The 19,049-nt window shown below is 40.5% G+C and overlaps 1 protein-coding gene across 3 annotated transcripts in view; it reads right to left on the minus strand.

Annotated features, from left to right (window-relative positions):
* The window catches only part of IQGAP2 (IQ motif containing GTPase activating protein 2), a 287,935-nt gene that overhangs the window by 34,787 nt on the left and 234,099 nt on the right, over positions 1-19,049 (minus strand). For all 3 annotated transcript variants that reach the window (XM_082724767.1, XM_082724769.1, XM_082724768.1), the window contains 4 exons: positions 17,688-17,759; positions 15,623-15,692; positions 10,866-11,074; positions 2,745-2,894 (listed from right to left, as the gene is read on the minus strand). In XM_082724767.1, coding sequence (XP_082580893.1) covers positions 2,745-2,894; positions 10,866-11,074; positions 15,623-15,692; positions 17,688-17,759 — 501 coding nt within the window. The remainder of the gene's footprint in view (positions 1-2,744; positions 2,895-10,865; positions 11,075-15,622; positions 15,693-17,687; positions 17,760-19,049) is intronic.

Consider the following 19,049-nt stretch of genomic DNA (forward strand, 5'->3'; position numbering starts at 1 on the left):
TACATAGAGAAATTAAATATCCCTATTCTTGATCTTCCTTCTGATGAGAAAAGAAAATTTTCCGTACATGGAAACTAGTGTTCATTTAATACACCCAAGCAGTTTGGCTGTAAAGTTTTGAAGGAAAACCTGAATTCTAGTTTAACTCACCATTTCCATTTACTTTCAAGCTCATCATGATTGAAACTTTGTGAAGCCCTAGCTAAGGACAACCCTTTTTCTGCAGTTCCGCAGTGATTCTTTTTCCACACTGAACCATATGGGATGAGGAAAAAGGAACCCACACTAAAGCTAAAGAGCCTACTGCTCACGCCTCCCAGATGACCTGAACACTTTTCCATGGAGGCTGAGACTTAAGAGGTGAACACCAAGCAAAGCCTATAGCAGCTGACCTGTGCTTGGCTCTAACTTCTTGCCAAGGCATCCATTGAAAGGCCAAGGGAATCCAGACCATTTGCTTTCTGCAGTTTCCTCAATGAGCTCGGGCTAATGTCTCCGAGAAAAGGTAAAGAAAATTACATGATTTCAAGAGACACTTCACTCGGACTTGGTGCCACTGGAATGGTGGAGCTCTGGGACTGGCAGTTTGGGGTTGTTGGGGGAATAAAATGGTGGTGTTATTCTCAACATGTTCCGGCACTTTTTACCCTTTCCATTCATGGGTCTCCACATGTAGAAAAAGGTAAAAAATACAAATCTTAGACTAATGACCACAGTTTCCCTCTCCTTATGACACAAATTCTATCAAAATCTAACACTAGAAACTAAATCCTAAAGAAGCCCTCATTTATTTGGGAGGTACACAGACGTCAAAAAGAATAAATGGGGCACCTGGGAGGCTCAGTGGGTTAAAGCCTCTGCCTTCGGCTCAGGACATGATCCCAGGTCCTGGGATCGAGCCCCACATCGGGCTCTCTACTCAGCGGGGAGCCTGCTTCCCCACCCCCCCTCTCTGCCTGCCTCTCTGCCTACTTGTGATCTCAGTCTGTCAAATAAATAAAAAAATTCTTTAAAAAAAACCCACAAAAAACAAGAATGCCCAAGATTAAATTTTCAACTGGTAGATGACTGCTATTCTAGTTGAGGTAGACAAAAACCCTTCCCTACCCAGTGGGAGCCCCCTTTCTTTCTGGGAAGTTTGCTGGGGTTAGTTAAGCAATGGATTCTACAAACAATGCTGTTTTTACATTGTCCTTCTATGCTGCCACATCGTGGCCAACTGTGGCACTACACCTGCTTGCCACTCTACCTCCAGACAGAGCCTTCTCATGTATGCTAAAATTACCCCAAAGATACAGATGTAGTGAAAAGAAGGGCCACCTGTACCCCAATGTTTATAGCAGCAATGGCCACGGTCACCAAACTGTGGAAAGAACCAAGATGCCCTTCAACGGACGAATGGATAAGGAAAATGTGGTCCATATACACTATGGAGTATTATGCCTCCATCAGAAAGTACGAATACCCAACTTTTGTAGCAACATGGATGGGACTCGAAGAGATTATGCTGAGTAAAATAAGTCAAGTGGAGAGAGTCAATTATCATATGGTTTCACTTATTTGTGGAGCACAACAAATAGCATGGAGGACATGGGGAGTTAGGAGAAGGGAGTTGGGGGAAATTGGAAGGGGAGGTGAACCATGAGAGATTATGGACTCTAAAAAAAAATCTGAGGGGTTTGAATTGGCGGGTGGGTGGGAGGTTGGGGTACCAGGTGGTGGGTATTATGAAGGGCATGGATTGCATGGAGCACTGGGTGTGGTGAAAAAATAATGAATACCGTTATGCTGAAAATAAAAAATAAAATTTAAAAAATTAACGTAACTTCTCTCATGGGATGAACCACACTTCATTCATGCTTTGGGTCATATGTTCTATGTATACCTAATGTCACTGTGGTCTCCAAGGAAAGATTCAGGGACTTCAGGCCTTGAGGAAGTCACCACCAAGAACAGCAGCCTCCCCATACAAAGGGACACCTGACTCAAGGAAGAACTGCTGACCTACCTTTTGGGGAAAAGTTTTCCTGTCAAAGGGAAGGCTTTGTTTATCACTAACACTTGCTTACTCACTTTCCTTTGGGATTGAGTGGATGTGCTGGTAGAGCAGATAAGATGAATCAGTAATTAACCAAAACAGTAACTGGTCTACCACAGTCCAACCATAAGCAGTTCAACTTAACTAGTTCTCACCTGCACCCTGGAAGTAGTGGAAAATGACTGTTCATTGACATCATAGTGATGCCATGAAAATAATTAAATAAAAAAGATGTCCTATTGCCCTAATCCAAACTCTAGCTCATTTCTCAAAAAAAAAAAAAAAAAAAAAAGCAAAGATCTGTTTGGCACATATTTTAATTTTGTCACGGCCAACAGCATCTGCTTATCTTATCCTGTCTCTGCAGATAATGGTAATATAACGTAGTCTCAGAATCAGGGGCTCCAAAGTCAAACTGCCTGGGTTCCAATACCCTTGCTTTACCATTTACTTGGTGCATCTCAGTTTTCTCATCTGCAGTATGGGCATAAGAATAATTACAGTTTTCTGAGGGTGGTAGGAAGAATGCAAAGAGATGATGTGTGTGAAGCACCCAGAACAGCACTGGGTATTTAGTACTTAGCACTGGGTACATGTTCAAACATGTCAATGACTACAACTTTACATTGGGAAAAGATCCATTATAAACCACCGCCAAGGAATATAGTCTTAATCCAAAGCTTTTAGTGAAAGCAACTATTCTTACCTGTAAAAGATAAAACAGCTGCTGGTAGGTTTCTAGTGTTTTTCTCCTCTCTTTACTCAAACTTTTAATTCCCTGGTTGTCAGTGTTATTCAGTATTTGCATTTCTCCCCCTTTTTTCTTATTCAGCTTTGTTCTGTGTGAAATTACATCCTGGAAAGGAATTTATGAAACGATTACTTTTTATTTTGCTGTTGTTGTTTTTTTTTTTAATCTCTGCCCTTCACACACACCTTGAAACATGTATGTTGGAAAGATTAATTTTCCACATTTCCCTTAGGAAGAAACAAAGAACAGAGAATGTTAAAGGAAACTCAGCTTGCAGGTGAATTTAGCTTTTGTAATATTTGTTCTCCAAAGCTGTACTTAGCTGTTCTTATGATGTAATGTAGGCACCAATACATTTCAATAGGGAAAGCATTGTCTTTTCAACAGATGATTCTGGGATAACTGGAAATCTACCTTTACAAGAAAGAAGTCAGACCCCTACCTCACACCATACGGAAAAATTAACTCAAAAGAGATCAAAGAACTGAATGTAGGAGCTAAAACTACTAAATTTTTGAAAGAAAACCTAGGCATATATCTTTGTCCCTTTCGATTAGGCAATGGGTTCTTATAGATGACACCAAATGTACTAGTGACAAAAGAAAAAATAAACTGGACTTCATAGAAAGTAAAACTGTTGTGCTTCAAAGGACATTACTAATCAAATAAAAAGGCAACCCACAGAAGGGGAGAAAACATTTGCAAATTATACATCAAATGAGGGATATAAAGAACTCTTACATCTCAAAAATAAAGGTAGCCCAATCAAATATGGCAAAAGATTTGAGTAGACATTTTCCCAATTCATACCTTGCTGATGGGAATGTAAAATGGTATACCCACTTAGAAAACATTTTGGTAGTTCTTCAAAAGTTAAAGATGGACTTACCATATGACCTAGAAATTCCCCTCTTAGGTATATATCCAAGAGAATGGAGGACCCATGTCCACACAAAAATATGTACATGAATGTTCACAGAATTATTCATAATACCCCAAAAGAGGAAACAACTTCTATGTTCATTAACAGATGAATGAATAGATAAAATGTGGTATATCCATACAATGGAATGTTATTTGTCAATAAAGAGGAATAAAGTACTGACTCAGGCTAAAACATGGGCAAACCTCAAAAACACTACTAGGGCGCCTGGGTTGCTCAGTGGGTTAAGCCTCTGCCTTCAGCTCAGATTATGATCTCAGGGTCCAAGGATCAAGTCCCATGTCCGAGTCCATAGTCTCTCATGGTTTTTGGGTTTGAAGCAGCGGGGGGTGGGAGGTTGGGGTACCAGGTGGTGGGTATTAGAGAGGGCACGGATTGCATGGAGCACTGGGTGTGGTGAAAAAAAATAATGAATACTGTTATGCCGAAAAAAAAAAAAAAGTCCCATGTCCAGCTCTCTGCTCGGCAGGGATCCTGCTTCCTCCTCTCTCTCTCTCTCTCTCTCTGGCTGCCTCTCTGCCTACTTGTGATCTCTGTCTGTCAAATAAATCAGTAAAATCTTTTAAAAACAAAAACAAACAAACAAAAAAACACTTTATTAAGAGAAGAAGCCAGTCACAACAGACCACATACTGTGTGATTCCATTCATATGAAATATCCACAACAGGCAAATCTGTTCGGCCAGGAAGTAGATTAATAGTAGATTAATAGTTTCTCTGCTGTAGGGGAGACTAGGTAGTAACTGTTAATGGGTATAGGTCTTATTTTTTTGAAGTGAAATGTTATTCACATGATAAACTCACCAGCTAATTTAAAAACATTTTCTCTCAGGTTTCTTTTTAGGGTGAATGTTCTAGGCCTATGGACGTTATGGTTTCACTATTTTGTGAATATACTAAGAACCACTAAAGTATATACCTTGAAAGAATGAATTAGATCTTCTCAAAAAATATACAAATATGCAATGCAGCAATTAGAAGTGAAAAGAATCTCCTAAATATTTAACAAAGTTAATTAAAAATTTTTTAAAAAAAGAATTTATTTATTTGACAGAGAGAAAGAGAGCACAAGCAGGGGGAGTAACAGGCAGAGGGAGAGGTAGGCTGTCCACTGAGCAGGGAGCCCGATGCGGGACTTGATCCTAGGATGACCCGAGCTGAAGGCAGACGCTTAACTGACTGAGTCACCAGGTGCCCAACAAAGTTTATTTTATCAGTCATGCTCCTTTAACCATTTATAACAGAATCTTTGAAAAGGTGTGGCTGCAAACCTTATTACAAGGTCATTGCAGGCTACTGTGTTCCCTTCAAGTGCATAAAGGACCGTGAATAGGAGCAGGACTCCTAGGTAAGGGTCTACCAAATATTTTTACAGGGACCCACAGTACAAAATACATCTTACATCTTTTGCTGGTAAACACACATGCATGCACACACTCAATATGAAATACTTATCCATACTACTGGGATACACTCTGATATCCTCAATTTGCTTTTATTCTATTCAACTTCTAAAGATTCCTGATGTGACTCATTTAATTGCTTTCATGACCCCTTAGTGGCACATTACTCAAATGAACGCCAGTGCTCTAGAATGAGTGTCTCCTCTGCTATGTAATGCTGGGTCACTGTCCCACAGAGTAGGTGGCAATAAGGCTGTTTTTCCTAAATCTTCTGTCTGCTTCCTGAGCTCTTAGCCCAGCTTCCACTTGAGGAGTCCATCTGCAGCCAGCATCAGGATGTTCAACCACAGTTCCTGAGGCGGGGCACTCTGGGGATTTCAGACAATACAATGCTTTACTGTGCCTGCATCCCTGGATCACTGGTCCTCTAGAATCCCTGACCCCGGTCTGTCAGATGCCCGAAGGGACCCTTCTGACAACCATATAAGTGCCTGCCACCACTTCCAATTGTCCTTGGGGATGAGAACTACTGTCAGCTTTTGAGTAAAGTTCTAAATCTGCTTGTGTCCTAGCACCCTATTCTCCCATAGTGTGGGTTAGTCCATGGGTCAAAAAAAACCTCTTTGGAGTTCTGCTGTAAGATGGTTCCATGTGGTCATACTCATTGTCCTGTGGGTCTATGATTTTACTCTTGTCCATTCTCAGCTTAGAGGGGGGCCGCCTGAACTTCATCCCTTCTGTCCTCCTCATTGCTAGTATGCAGAAAGAGGGGGATTTGATTTGTATCTCCATGAACTTTTAAAAAAGGCAGTATTTTCACCTTTACTTCCTAAGCACATGAAAAATTTCAGGAGGAAGAAAGGAAGTGTACCTAAGCATCCGTTAAGGGGAAGTCTGAGTGGGCAGCTATCTGACGTCTTATTGATAAGAAGTCCTAAAACACCACTAGATTAAGTCTGGTTTACAGCATATAGCCCAGCTTTCTTCTCTTCAAGTCACTGGCGAGGCACCGGGCATTCAAGTCTCTCAAATACATGGAGTAAATAGATTATCTTGGTTTTAAATATGCGGCAGACAAAAAAAAAAATCTTGCTATTTAACTCCCCCTCCCGTTATTTTCAATGCAGGTGGCTCTGGAAACTGAAGACTTTTCATTTGTTTTGTTTGGCTGTATGTTATGGTTTTTGACATACTGAGGAGAGAAGAGAGAAGAGGGGGCGGGAGTGGCAAGCAAGCTCGGGGGCAAAACTAAATTTCTCTCCATTAGAAGAGAGAGACATTTGGTGAAGCCAGGACATGGAGAATAACCCAGGACGGGAGCTGAGCAGCAGATGCTGAGCCCTGGAGGGGAGAGGGTGGGGGGAGCTCACAGCTGGACAGACGGAACACAGTGGTGCGGGTCATGGCAGGAAGCCCATCTTCCTTCTTCCCTGAAATCGTGTCTTGCTTAAGACTGCTCTTGTGTCAACAGAAGTTTTCTTTGCAAAGCTTAAAGAAGGAGCTAAAGGCCAACCAGGGCGGGGTTCCAACCGCATATGCTTTTCGCTAATGGAAATGTAATGTCCTTTATTCTTACCAATAAATCTTGAACATGGGAAGAACAGCGGTTTGAAGGAGCAACAGTATTTAACTTGTTCATGATACTCCCTCATTTTGATGTTGCTCTGATGGCCACCATTTTGTCCCCCTTCTCTGATCATAGGATACCTGCGTGCAGGTCATAGGATGTAATATGAAAATTTTTATAGAAGGTGTAGAGTAGTACAAAGAGTTTGGGATTTGGAGACATGAAAGTAGGGGTACCTACAGAGCCTGGCTTTCCCTGGGTTTTAGGTAGCTCTGGCTTACACGTCTGCACTCCTATTATACACCACATCCATCAATGAGTATTTCAGGGGTTCAAGATTCCTTTTCTCTTTTTTTCTTTTTAAAAAGATTTGTTTACAGGGCGCCTGGTTGGCTCAGTGGGTTAAGCCTCTGCCTTCGATTCAGGTCATGATCTCGGGGTCCTGGGATCAAGTCCTGCATCGGGCTCTCCGCTCAACCTGCTTCCACCTCTCTCTCTCTCTCTGCCTGCCTCTCTGCCTACTTGTGATCTCTCTCTGTCAAATAAATAAATAAAATATTTTTTTAAAAAAGATATGTTTACTTATTTTAGAGAGAGAGCGAGCACACACTTCTGTGAGTGGAGAGAGGGGCGGTGGGAGAGGAAGAGAGGGGATCTCAAGTAGTCTCCCCTCCTAGCATGGAGTTGGATATAGGGCTCGACCTCACAACCCTGCAATCATGACATGAGCCAAAATCAAGAGCTGGATGCTTAATCGACTGAGCCACCCAGGTGCCCCAAGATTACTTTCATTTTCCATTCAGATTTTCTTTCAGGCTAGTTTGAATTTTCAACTCCCTTCCTCCCTACTTCTCCAAGAAACTTCTACCTCAGTTGCTTTGTTTCCATCTCTAAGCCTTTTTCTTTTGCCTAAAACCAATGTTAGTCATTTCATTCACCCACTGACTTTCTGTGATTTCTAGGAGGAATGCCAATTGCCAATTTTACTATTTATTTATTTATTACCTTTTATTTATTATTATTTATTATTGATTGATTGATTGTAAGGTGTACGCCCAACATGGGACTTGAATGCATGACCTCAAGATCGAGAGTTGCGCGCTCTACCAGCTGAGCCAGCCAGGCGAGGAACATCAATTTTAGAAAAATTTTAGAGAGCTGGAGTTCTTCCTTATAGATCAAGCTACTTCCTCTTTCCTCATTAAACACATGCTCAGTATGTATGTATGTATGTGTGTATGTATTTAAACAATTTTATTTATTTACTTGACAGAAAGAAAGAGCACAAGCAGGGGAGCTACAGGCAGAGGGAGACAGAGCAGGAGACTTCCTGACCAGCAGAGAGCACAACCGGGGCTTGATTCCAGACCCCAGGATCATGAAATAAGCAAGCTGGAGGCTGAGGCTTAACAGACTGAGCCACCCAGGCACCCCAATATGCTTGGTATTTAGGAAAAAAAAAGATTCAAGAAGTCCAATTTCACCAGCCTCCCGAAGAAAAATCATTTTTTTTCTAGCTTTAAATAAATAAATAAATAAATACACACACACACACACACACACACACACACACACACACGTATATATATATTTCACAACAAATGAAATTTACTGCTTTAAGTACTACTATCTTTGCTCTTATATTGCAAACTTTAAACCATATTTAAAACCTTAAATGTTCTTTGAAAACATTATTTTTAGTGGCTATGTAACCTACATGTTCAACTAATTCTGTTGTTCTCTGCTTATTGTTTTTGTGTTCGGGTTTTTTTCACTTTTTCACTACTATAAAGCTTCACCTATACTATTCTTACCATTGGACTAAAAATGTGACTATTGGTAATAACAGTAAAGACCATATGCTTAATAATCATTAGCTTAATTTCCAATAAGTAATCAATATTTGGAATTTGAAAACATAAGTTGAAAAATCACATCTGCAAAATAAGTCAATCGGGGAAAGACAACTATCATATGATCTCCCTGATACGAGGAAGTAGAGATGCAACATGGGGGGTTAAGGGGGTAGGAGAAGAATAAATGAAACAAGATGGGATTGGGAGGGAGACAAACCATAAGTGACTCTTAATCTCACAAAACAAACTGAGGGTTGCTGGGGGGAGGGGAGTTGGGAGAAAGGGGGGTGGGGTCACGGACATTGGGGAGGGTAGGTGCTATGATGAGTGCTGTGAAGTGTGTAAACCTGGCGATTCACAGACCTGTACCCCTGGGGATAAAAATATATTATATGTTTATAAAAAATAAAAAAATTAAAAAAAAATCACGTCTGTTTCACAATGCTATCAATTGGGAATACTTTTAAAAAATCTTCAACAGTCCTCAGGACCTGAAAATTTGCCACAATTTCATTTTCCTCATGAATAACAAGCTACATGTTACGTCTACTATTCAGTGTTTTGCAACAGCCTTTATTTTAAAAGGCAAGGCATTTCCTGTTTACAACTTTATGGGAGGAGGGTAAAACAGAAGTGGAAGGCTTTAAAAGGAATTTTCTGAAGGACCTTCTGGAATATATTATACTTTACAAATTCTCATGTTTGTCAAATAATACACTTTTTTTTTAAAGGAGAAAAGTACTATTTTTCTGGATGAAATAATGAAAACAGACTTAAGACAAAACATTTAAATTGTGCTTTTCTTAATAGTTAGAAAAGATCATCATTTCCTATTTTATAAATTGCTCCATTTTCTTCATTTTCTCTGCACTCACTATTTCTCTGCGAGGGCCAGAGACAAGAGTGCGGCATTCACGTCCACTACTCTGCTGGCCTCCTGAGATGCTCATTTCCCAGGTTTCCAGAACCACAGACTCAAGTTAGTGGCAGCTGGCACTCTGTGTTTCACTCATGGTAGCTTTCTCAGAGTTTCCAGGAAGTCAGCTTCCCATTCCCCTCCCAACCTACCCGTTTTCTAAAAATTGACGTGGCACTGGAACCGGGGCATGGAGAGAACTCTTACCCTACAAGTCTCCTTTCTTAGGTAAAAATGATACTTTTCACATGGTTTGAGAGAGCTCTGAAATGAGCACAGATACAAAACTATAGCATTATTTACTTAGAGGCTGTTTTGGGGGCAGTCCACTCTGTAGGGGCCATTTTGGAAATGTGTAAAGGTGTCTTTTTTTTTTTTTTAAGATTGCATTTTTTTTTATTTGGGGAGAGAGAGAGATTTAGTGTGAGTGGGGGGAGGGGCAAAGGGAGGGAGAGAGAGAGAATCTCAGGCAGATGCTGTGTTAAGTGCCAAGCCCAGCGTAGGGCTTGACCGCAATGACCCTGAGATCATGACCTGAGCTGAAATCAAGAGTCGAATCTCCAAATGCCTGAGCCACAAGATGCCCCGTAAAGGTATTTTTTAAAAAACATCCTAACAATTAGAAGGTACTACTGGTTTCTAGTGGGTGGGGACTGGGATGCTCTGCTATCCTGCAATCTGTAGGGCATTCCTGTGTAACTTCTCCACATTTTGCATGGCTGGATTTGTCAACGTCCTGGTGGTCATTCTGGTATGTCAAAATTCTGTGATTATTTGAGCCTAAAAACTAGCTGTTTTAGATATAACCAAAATACATTTCCTCCCAATTTTAATATATACTGACTTTTCTAGGACTGAAGTTCGGTGGGGGAGATCAATGTGCTTATTCTGAACTTAACAAAGAGTTGTTTTCCATTCTGGGAAGTGAAATCACAGACAGTCCCCCCCTCACTGGCATTGGTCTCATCTGTGACTATTCATACTCCGTTAAGTTTGTGGTTACTCTGGGAAGAGGCCCAAGCCTCAGGCAACTTGATCACATCTTCTAATGGCACCGGGCCCATGTACTTTCATGTTGCAAACCATGTTTTTATTATCGATTGCTTTTTTATATTCATGGAAAGGCCTCAGTCTCATTATGAAGGTACATATGTAAGTAGGCTTTGTTTCTTATAAATTTCATTTCAGAATGGCAAAGAAATCTTACAAAATATATTAAAAGGGCAGGGTCCTAAAATTTTGCACGTCTGAGAACCATGAGAAAAATGGTCGGTGAATTTGGACAACACATTCTGGATTCCTAATAAGTTTAGCTGGACAAAGATGTTATGGGCAAATACACATGCTCCTTCTCTCTTCTGGGAGCCAAGGGCCCCACAGATTGCACTGACCTCCAGTGTTATCCTGTTCTTCACCAGGAGCCCAATCTTGATGTCCATCAAGTTCAGGTCTTTCTCGAGCTGTTGATTGGCTCGGATCTTGGTCACCACTTCTTCCCTTAACCGTGCGACCTCCAGTTCCTCCTGAAAATCCAAGTTACTTTGGTCCAGTAGGTGTACAAATTTTCGGATTACTGTTAATGGTGGGTTTTCAGAGCCAACTGTGGGGAAAGAAGAGGCATGCTTTCATTAGACATGGTTGGAACTATCATCAATAGGAGAAGAATCAGGTACTTCACTAAAACATTACGATAAAAATATGGCAATGGAAGTACTTGGTCACTATAATGACTTGTTCTGCCCATGTCAAGTCTGGATAGGGAAACTGATCTTATAAATAACCACATACCACCAATGCCATCTGGTCTGTCTTCTCATTATCTAATACTCATTTATCAGCCTTCTTCCACACTGCTTCCAGGACTCTCCCACTGAGAAGACAGTTCTACCTATCTGCGCCTTATTGATGAGGATCGTGAGAAGGTATGTTAACTAAGTTATCTCTGAGACCCTGTGGATGAACCAGATAAGAGACTCCTGTTCTTGCTAGAACAAACAGGAAGTGGCTTCTCTCAGCCCAAAATACCACGAGGGAGCGAGCAGGAATTAGGTGAAAGTTCAATTAGAAAAAGTCAACGCGAGTAGAACTGTAAGACCAAACAGGAGCTAATGGAATGACAAGTGGAACGCAAATTCTATGTGGCACAAATTAAAGGGTTTTAGTGGGGCACCTGGGTGGCTCAGTCAGTTAAGCGTCTATCTTTGGTTCAGGTCATGATCCTGGGGTCTTGGGATTGAGTCCTGCATCGAGCTTCCTGCTCGGCCCTCCACCCCCCAATTTGTATTCCTCTTCTTGCTCTCTCTGTCAAATAAATAAATAAAATCTTTAAAAAAAAAATCATCTTAGAAATTGAAATTTGGTCCTTGTCCTTTCAGCACAGACCAAAGGAGGGAACTGAGAGGCTGGGAGATCAGCCTCAGCTGTTGAGAGGGGGATCTACGTTCTAAAGGCGTTTTCTCTCAGTGTTTTGCAACTTAACTATGCTTTAATTCCATGGCATGCTGTCTTCACAAAAAATACAGTTGTTAAAGAGTTTAGTGAACACTGAGTCAACTGTAAGAATAAACGATGTGGACCCTCAGTGATGAATGATGACACACAGCAGCGCAAAGATGACTTGAAAAAGCTCAGCCCCATTGTGGCAACTTCCATCACCATCCTCTTCCTTACACTGAGACCCTACCCTATCTTCTTTCTACTTCCACCTTGATTCTGTGGTGTTTTGACATTCAAGAAATAAGAAGAGTTAAAACAACCACACAAAGAACTAACACAAGAACCCCACATGGAAAACCAAGTCTAGGGGCATCGGTATTTGTATTTTGCCACTTCTGATGAGCTTTATTGCAGAAATTACTTCGGCTCTTGGGACCCTTCTTTTCCTGATAACTGAAGCACATGTGAATTTATCATCTACTACTTCCAACAATGATGTTGCTAATGACATGGCCATTTTAGAAAAAGCCAGAGCGATGTTCCAGAGCTCACATATGTAGCTAAGCTGCGAGGACACGAGCCAGCTCACCTGGTCTCCAATTCTTTCTGCTCCTAAGGACTGCTTATCTCTGTATGTGCCAATAAACATGTTAGAAACAAATTAGTATTCTAGCTTTAGTAATTATTACAGCCCAAATTTAATATTTCCTCTGTCAGCAGAAGCCCTATGACATCTTCAGGCTCAGAATCACTTTGGGATATCTGAATTTCAGAGAATCACCTAACTTGACAGTCATCACTGGGAAGTGGGCTACATCACAGTTGCAATAACCAACAAGCCTAAAGGAACTCAATTTCTTTCCAGAAGGAATGGGTGAAAATTGGTGATGACAGACCAATAAAAGTGAATTTCTTTTTTCAGATTAAAAATGCCTTAGTCTTTGGGTGCCTAGATGGCTCAGTTGGTTAAGTGTCTGTCTTTGGCTCAGGTCATGATCTCAGAATCCTGGGACTGAGCCCCATGTTTGTTCCCTGATCAGTGGGGAGCCTGCTTCTCCTCCCACCCCCGCTCATACTCTCTATCTCTCATATAAATAAATAATACCTTTAAAAAAATGCCTTAGTCTTATAAAGATGCTGAATTGAGAAAGAAATGAAAAGTTACGTTTCAGTTACCACAGAACCACCCTGTTTGCTAAAGCCCAGAGCAGCCGAGATCTAACTTACTCACAAACATAATTTCTATCTACCTTCTATGCTTTAACATAAAATCACCTGGATTTTTAAACTGGAATTTCTTTTGTCTTTGAAATTTAAAAACTATGTAAAGGGGTGCCTGGTGGTTCAGTTTGTTAAGCATCTGATTCTTGATTTTGGCTCAGGTCATGATCTCAAGCCCTGCATCAGGCTCGGTGCTCAGCAAAGACTCTGCTTGAGATTCTCTCTCTCCATCTCCTCTTCCCCTCCTCCTCTCATGCTCTTTCTCTCTCAAGTAAATAAATGACAATTAAAAGAAAATTTAAGCAAGTGAAAAGCATCCCTACAACTGACCACAAAAACATGTTACCTAGAATGAAATGAAAAGCAGCCTGTGTTCAGCTGGAAAATTTATTCTTGACATGTCTTTCATGAGCAAGGGCAGTAGCAAACCTGTTTTAGTGTGTCGGGGCTCAGAAAACAAAAATCCCTATTTAGGCTTCTTGGAAGACACTTAAAGGTATCCACCAGCTGAGAGATGAATCTCATGAATTCGACAATGGAGAAGTGTGGCCCTGCAAAGACTAGTTGGCCTTCCCTTACTTAGCTTGCAGAGGGAATTCTGGAATCCAGCAGAATGATGTGTTACCCAATACATTCTACAGGCTGGAAGCAGAACTTGCTCTCTAAATCTTTCTGAGGCTTTTTCTTAACAAGTACTAAGGAAGACCTTTCTTGAGCCGTATACTTCACCCCAGAACTCAGATGGACTTTAGGCGAAAAGGGTACCAGTTAAACTACTTCCTTGGCACTGTGCTCACTATAGTACTCAAATTTGCTTCCTCCAAAAAATAAAAATGAGGGGCGCCTGAGAGGCTCAGTGGGTTAAGCCTCTGCCTTCAGCTCAGGTCGTGATCTCAGGGTCCTGGGATCGAGCCCCGCATCTGGCTTTCTGCTCAGCAGAGAGCCTGCTTCCTCCCTTCTCTCTGCCTGCCTCTCTGCCTCCTTGTGATCTCTCTCTCTCTCTGTCAAATAGACAAATAAAATCTTTTAAAAAAATAAATAAAAATGAGAAGGAAGGCAGAGGGAGACACAGCACAGTGGCCATCTTCACAACTAAGATGCCAAGTCATGATTTTTTTTATTTTTTTACCCTCTCAAAACTAATTCAGAATAACCTGACCAAAAGATGTAAAGAGTTTGTGCAATACTAGTAGGCTTATCAGCAGGTTCTTAATCTATCACATGTTCTTGTGATAGTAAGAATGTTAAAAATTCAGCATATTAAAAAAGATCTTCTCTATGTAAAGAACAGAACATACGCAATGTTGGGATTATAAATAGTACAAAATGTCAATGCTATTTCTGGGTGATTTTTATTTTATTTTGCTCTTTTAACATTTTCTACAAATGGCATGTCGTATTATAATAAAACATTTTAAAAACTATAAGGACCATGGAAAGTTGAGAATGAAATTATAGGAAGATGTTTATGGTCATTTTCAGGAGATGAGCTTTTCCTTTTCTTATTCATATTTTTTCCTTCTTACTCTTGTTTCCAAAATTTCTGACGTTAACATGCTTTATTCTTAGAATGAGGGGAAAAAATTGTAGGCCAACAAAAAAAAACTAAACAGTTTCGAATAAAAGCTTATCTTCTGGCTCTTTAGCATTAGATTTCTGACTCTAGCTCAAATGTAATATAGAAATATCGGCATTTATGCCAACTCCTTTCTTTCTGAAGAAATCATATCCACTCTATGGATATGATTGGATATGGATATCCAAATGGATATGGATAGATATCCACTCTATGGATATACTCTACCTACCACTTCCGCTTACAACAGGAAGGCCCACTTCCTGCCATCAACATTCCTTTGTGCACCGGTTCAGAACCTGGGGTCTGAGATGGTCAAAACCTACTGAAAACAATGGACAACTTCTATTCCTGGAGCAGTCTCTTGTTTTTGTTTTTGCCTCGTTTAAAAAGAATCCATACTTTGTTGCAGAGTATAGATGATCCCCAGCTAGTGATGGCTTGACTTAGGACGCTTTTGACTTCATGATGGTGCAAATGCCACACATATTCAAAAGGAAAGTACTCTGAATTTTGAATTTGCAGCTTTTCCCAGGCTAATACCATGCCATAGGATGCTCCCTCGGGATGCTGGATAGCTGGAGTGATCCACAGCTCCCTGCCAGCCACATGATCATGAGGGTAAATGACCCATATACTCACCACCATTCTGTTCTCCACTTGAAGTGTGGTATTCACTAAATAACACGAGCTCTTCAACTCCTTACTATAAAATTGGCTTTGTGTTAGATCATTTGTCCAACCGTAGGCTAATTTAAGTGCTCTGAGCACATTTAAGGCAGGCCAGGCTAAACAATGATGTTCCATCGATTAGATGTGTCAAATGCATTTTCAACGTAGGATATTGGCAACTTGTGATGGGCTTATTAGGAAGAACCCCATCATTAGTGGAGGAAGATCTGTACTTCCACTTACCCAATGTTTTGTAGTCATCTCTAGCTTTGTTTGCTCTCAGTAGTGACTGTATTTTCACAATTTCATTTTTCTGCAAAAGAATGAGACCAGTCATGATCTTCCTAAGGTCCATCTATTCCACGATTATAAAATTCAGAACTACCCAAGAACTGAGAGCATTTAAGAATGGACACTACTTAGGAGCACCTCGCTGGCTCAGGTGGTAGAGCACATGACTTTTGATATCAGGGTTTTAAGTTCGAGCCCCATCTTGAGTGTAGAGATTACTTAATTTTTTTTCATTTTATATAAAAGAATATTTTAATTTTTGTCCTTAGGAACTATGAGGACTGTACATGATTTGGATATGAGACTACAAAACAATGGCCAAAGAAGAACCATCCACTCTATGACTTGTCTTTGGTCAGGTCACTCAGACTTTTCTTTTAACTAATTAATTTATTTTAGAGAGCTATAGATAGAATAAATGGGGATGGGCAAAGATAGAGAGAGAAAGAGAGGGAGAGAAAACCACAAGCAGACGCCCTGCTGAACATGGAGACCAACACGGGGCTTGATCCCACCACACTGAGATCATGCCTGAACTGTAATCAAGAGTCAGACGCTCAACCAATTGAGCTGCTCAGGTGCTCCTGGTCACTCAGAATTATGTTATGAGCTACGACTGCTGTTGCTTGTCACCTCATGTTATTTTCATCTGTCCATTCATAAATTCGGGACCCCTTTCACATAAATTCGGGACCCCTTTTCCACATCCTGATAGACCATATCTCCGATGCCTGGTTGGAATACTGAATATTCTGTGCCATGTTGTCTTCTTACTGATATCACCCTTTTGGTATGCTTCATTCTCCCCTGACCACCACATCTCATTCATTGCTAGAAAAGATACTGTGATTGGGTTTTCCCCTCCCACCCGTCTCATGACGGGAGTCCTGACCCACTCACCCAAGTAGCTGCACATGGTTCAGAGATCTCTCAAGAACCAAGTTGCTCACTATTTCAGACTCACATCTTACAAACTGATGAAATGCCTCTAATACAGGTCTCTGAGATATGCCTTCTACTGGCTTTTCTTGTAAGTTAGTCTTTGTTTTTTTTCCTACTGAAGGACTTGAGGCTCTCTCCTTTCCTCACCTGACACTCTCAAAAATAAAATCTTTTTTTTATTTAAGAATGAAAACCATTTAGAACTGACAATAGTTAGATGAAATGTATTCAATGTTTATTTTTTGCATATTCTTTGCAGAGAAAAGGTCAGGTAAGTCAGCTAAAAGTATTGACAAGATTGTATGGCACTCTTTATAAAGAGATCTAAAAGGGAAGAGAATTTTAGCCCCAAATTTAGATGATTCAGCCCGTATTCACTTATCTATTCTTTAAAAGATCCTGAAAAAATTCTTCCTGTGGGCTTCTATTTAAGTTTTTCAGTCACCAGTTAGAAAAACTTTACAAGTAGTGTTGGAAAATACTCATCTGGAATCTTTTCTCTTTGGCATTACTATCCCACATCTGTTTCTTCTCACACATTTCCTATGCAGTCCTGACTAGTAAAGTCTCACTCTGAACATGAGTTCTGAATAAAAAAAAGTAAGCCTCCAAATATTATCACATTGAGTTTTTAAGACCTGTTGTTTCCTCCTATTGTTCATTTCCACCATTTACCTTTGGACTTAAAAACAAAACATAAGGTTACTGGTGTATAGATTCCAACTATCCATCCAACTAAATGACACTAGTGTTTTAGACACTGAGCCAAAGACAGCTGGGCAGACATGAAAACATCAACCTCATCAAAAGCTCTGGTATGTCTTAGGACAAAACGAAGCAAGTGCATGAAGACATTTCATTTTCTCTTCCTGAACTGACAAGATAGCTATTTAATACAAAGACTACACAGGAACACTATGCAGCCAGCATATACAATATGCCAACAGCCTTCTACTTGGGTTCTCTTCTGAAAACATTTCCACCATTTACTAGAAATCATTCAATGAGAACATTCAACAAAGCATTCATTCAGTTCATTCTCAGTGGGAGGGAAATCCACTTGTGTGTGTCTTACATGATCTCTGAAATACTGCAGTCGTGCAAGGTAATTCCTCCGTGCGACTACCATCCGAAACCAGGACTGAATCTAAAAGAGTTAAATGGAGAAATCAAGGCAGTTATTAAACAACCTTTAATATTTTTTCACGCAGTCTTTCTAAAGATAATATTGATATTTTGATAAAAAAAAGAAAAAGTGAACATCCCACCAAATAATTAACGTCCTAAGCATTATCTTCATCTCCTACTCCTGTTGTTATATTTTTCCTAGGGTTTTGAAGCGTTTTATACCTTATGGTATGGAAAGTAATGTAGCTTTGTACCATTTTGCTTTCATCTTAGGAAATAAAAACCAAGAGGGTAAGGGATTTTGCTGAGAGCTGGAGCAGGTCAGAGAATCAAAAGACAAGTCCAGGATTTCTTCCAGCATCCCTTAACAGCATCCAGGATCCTTTAGGTCTTTATAGGAAAGCACATCCAGACTTCTGAGGGACAAGTTGGGACCTACAGTTTTCTGATACAACACAGGCTTGTGCTCCATGGCGAGCAGAACATATTACCAAGGAGCACAATGGAACTAGATGATGTCATTCTCTGCCTTCACAGTTTCAAAGGTCTTTTGAATTTATCTCATTTGATTTCAATCTCTGCTATTCCAATTCTCACCTGGATTTCCACATTGTCTAAAAGTTCATTTCTCAGCTGTCCTCTGTTTTTTAGCACTGGGCAGTGGGCACCCCAGTGTCTTTTCTTTTTCTAAACTCAGGGCCGTCAGCCTGGGTGGAGAGCTGGGTTAGACCTACTCACCCCCCACATGCAGGTCCTAACTTAGTTCTACTTTTTCTTGTCACTGGTTTTGTATTTGCCTAACAACTAAGATTCTTTACTGTTAAGTTTTGTAAATGTTATTAGTGAATATGGTTAAGAGAGATGTGAAATAACAGTGTTTTTCCCCAAAGCCTAAATAATCAATTTGGAGTTCCTAGAGAAAGAGCATTTATAGGTTTTGAAATACTTGCACAATTGATTCTCAAAACTATAGAAAGGACCTGAGCCAGGTACAGTGTTTTAACAGACTTGAAGATGATCAGCTGAGTAATAGACATGGGACTCAAACCCACGACATAATTCACATGTCAAGACTTCTATGTACTCTTTCCATAATCTGCCTTCCAAGAGTAAAACTAAAATGAAGAGAAAGGTTTAAGTCAAGCACTTGAGGGCCACCTGGGTGGCTCAGTGGGTTAAGCCTCTACCTTCAGCCCAGGTAAGGATCTCAGGGTTCTGAGATTGAGCCCCACATCTGGGCTCTCTGCTCAGCAGGGAGCCTGTTTCCCCCCCTCTCTCTTCCTGCCTCTCTGCCTACTTGTAATCTCTC

The sequence above is a fragment of the Mustela nivalis genome (assembly GCF_964662115.1).
Source record: "Mustela nivalis genome assembly, chromosome: 3".
Classification (NCBI taxonomy): domain Eukaryota; kingdom Metazoa; phylum Chordata; class Mammalia; order Carnivora; family Mustelidae; genus Mustela; species Mustela nivalis.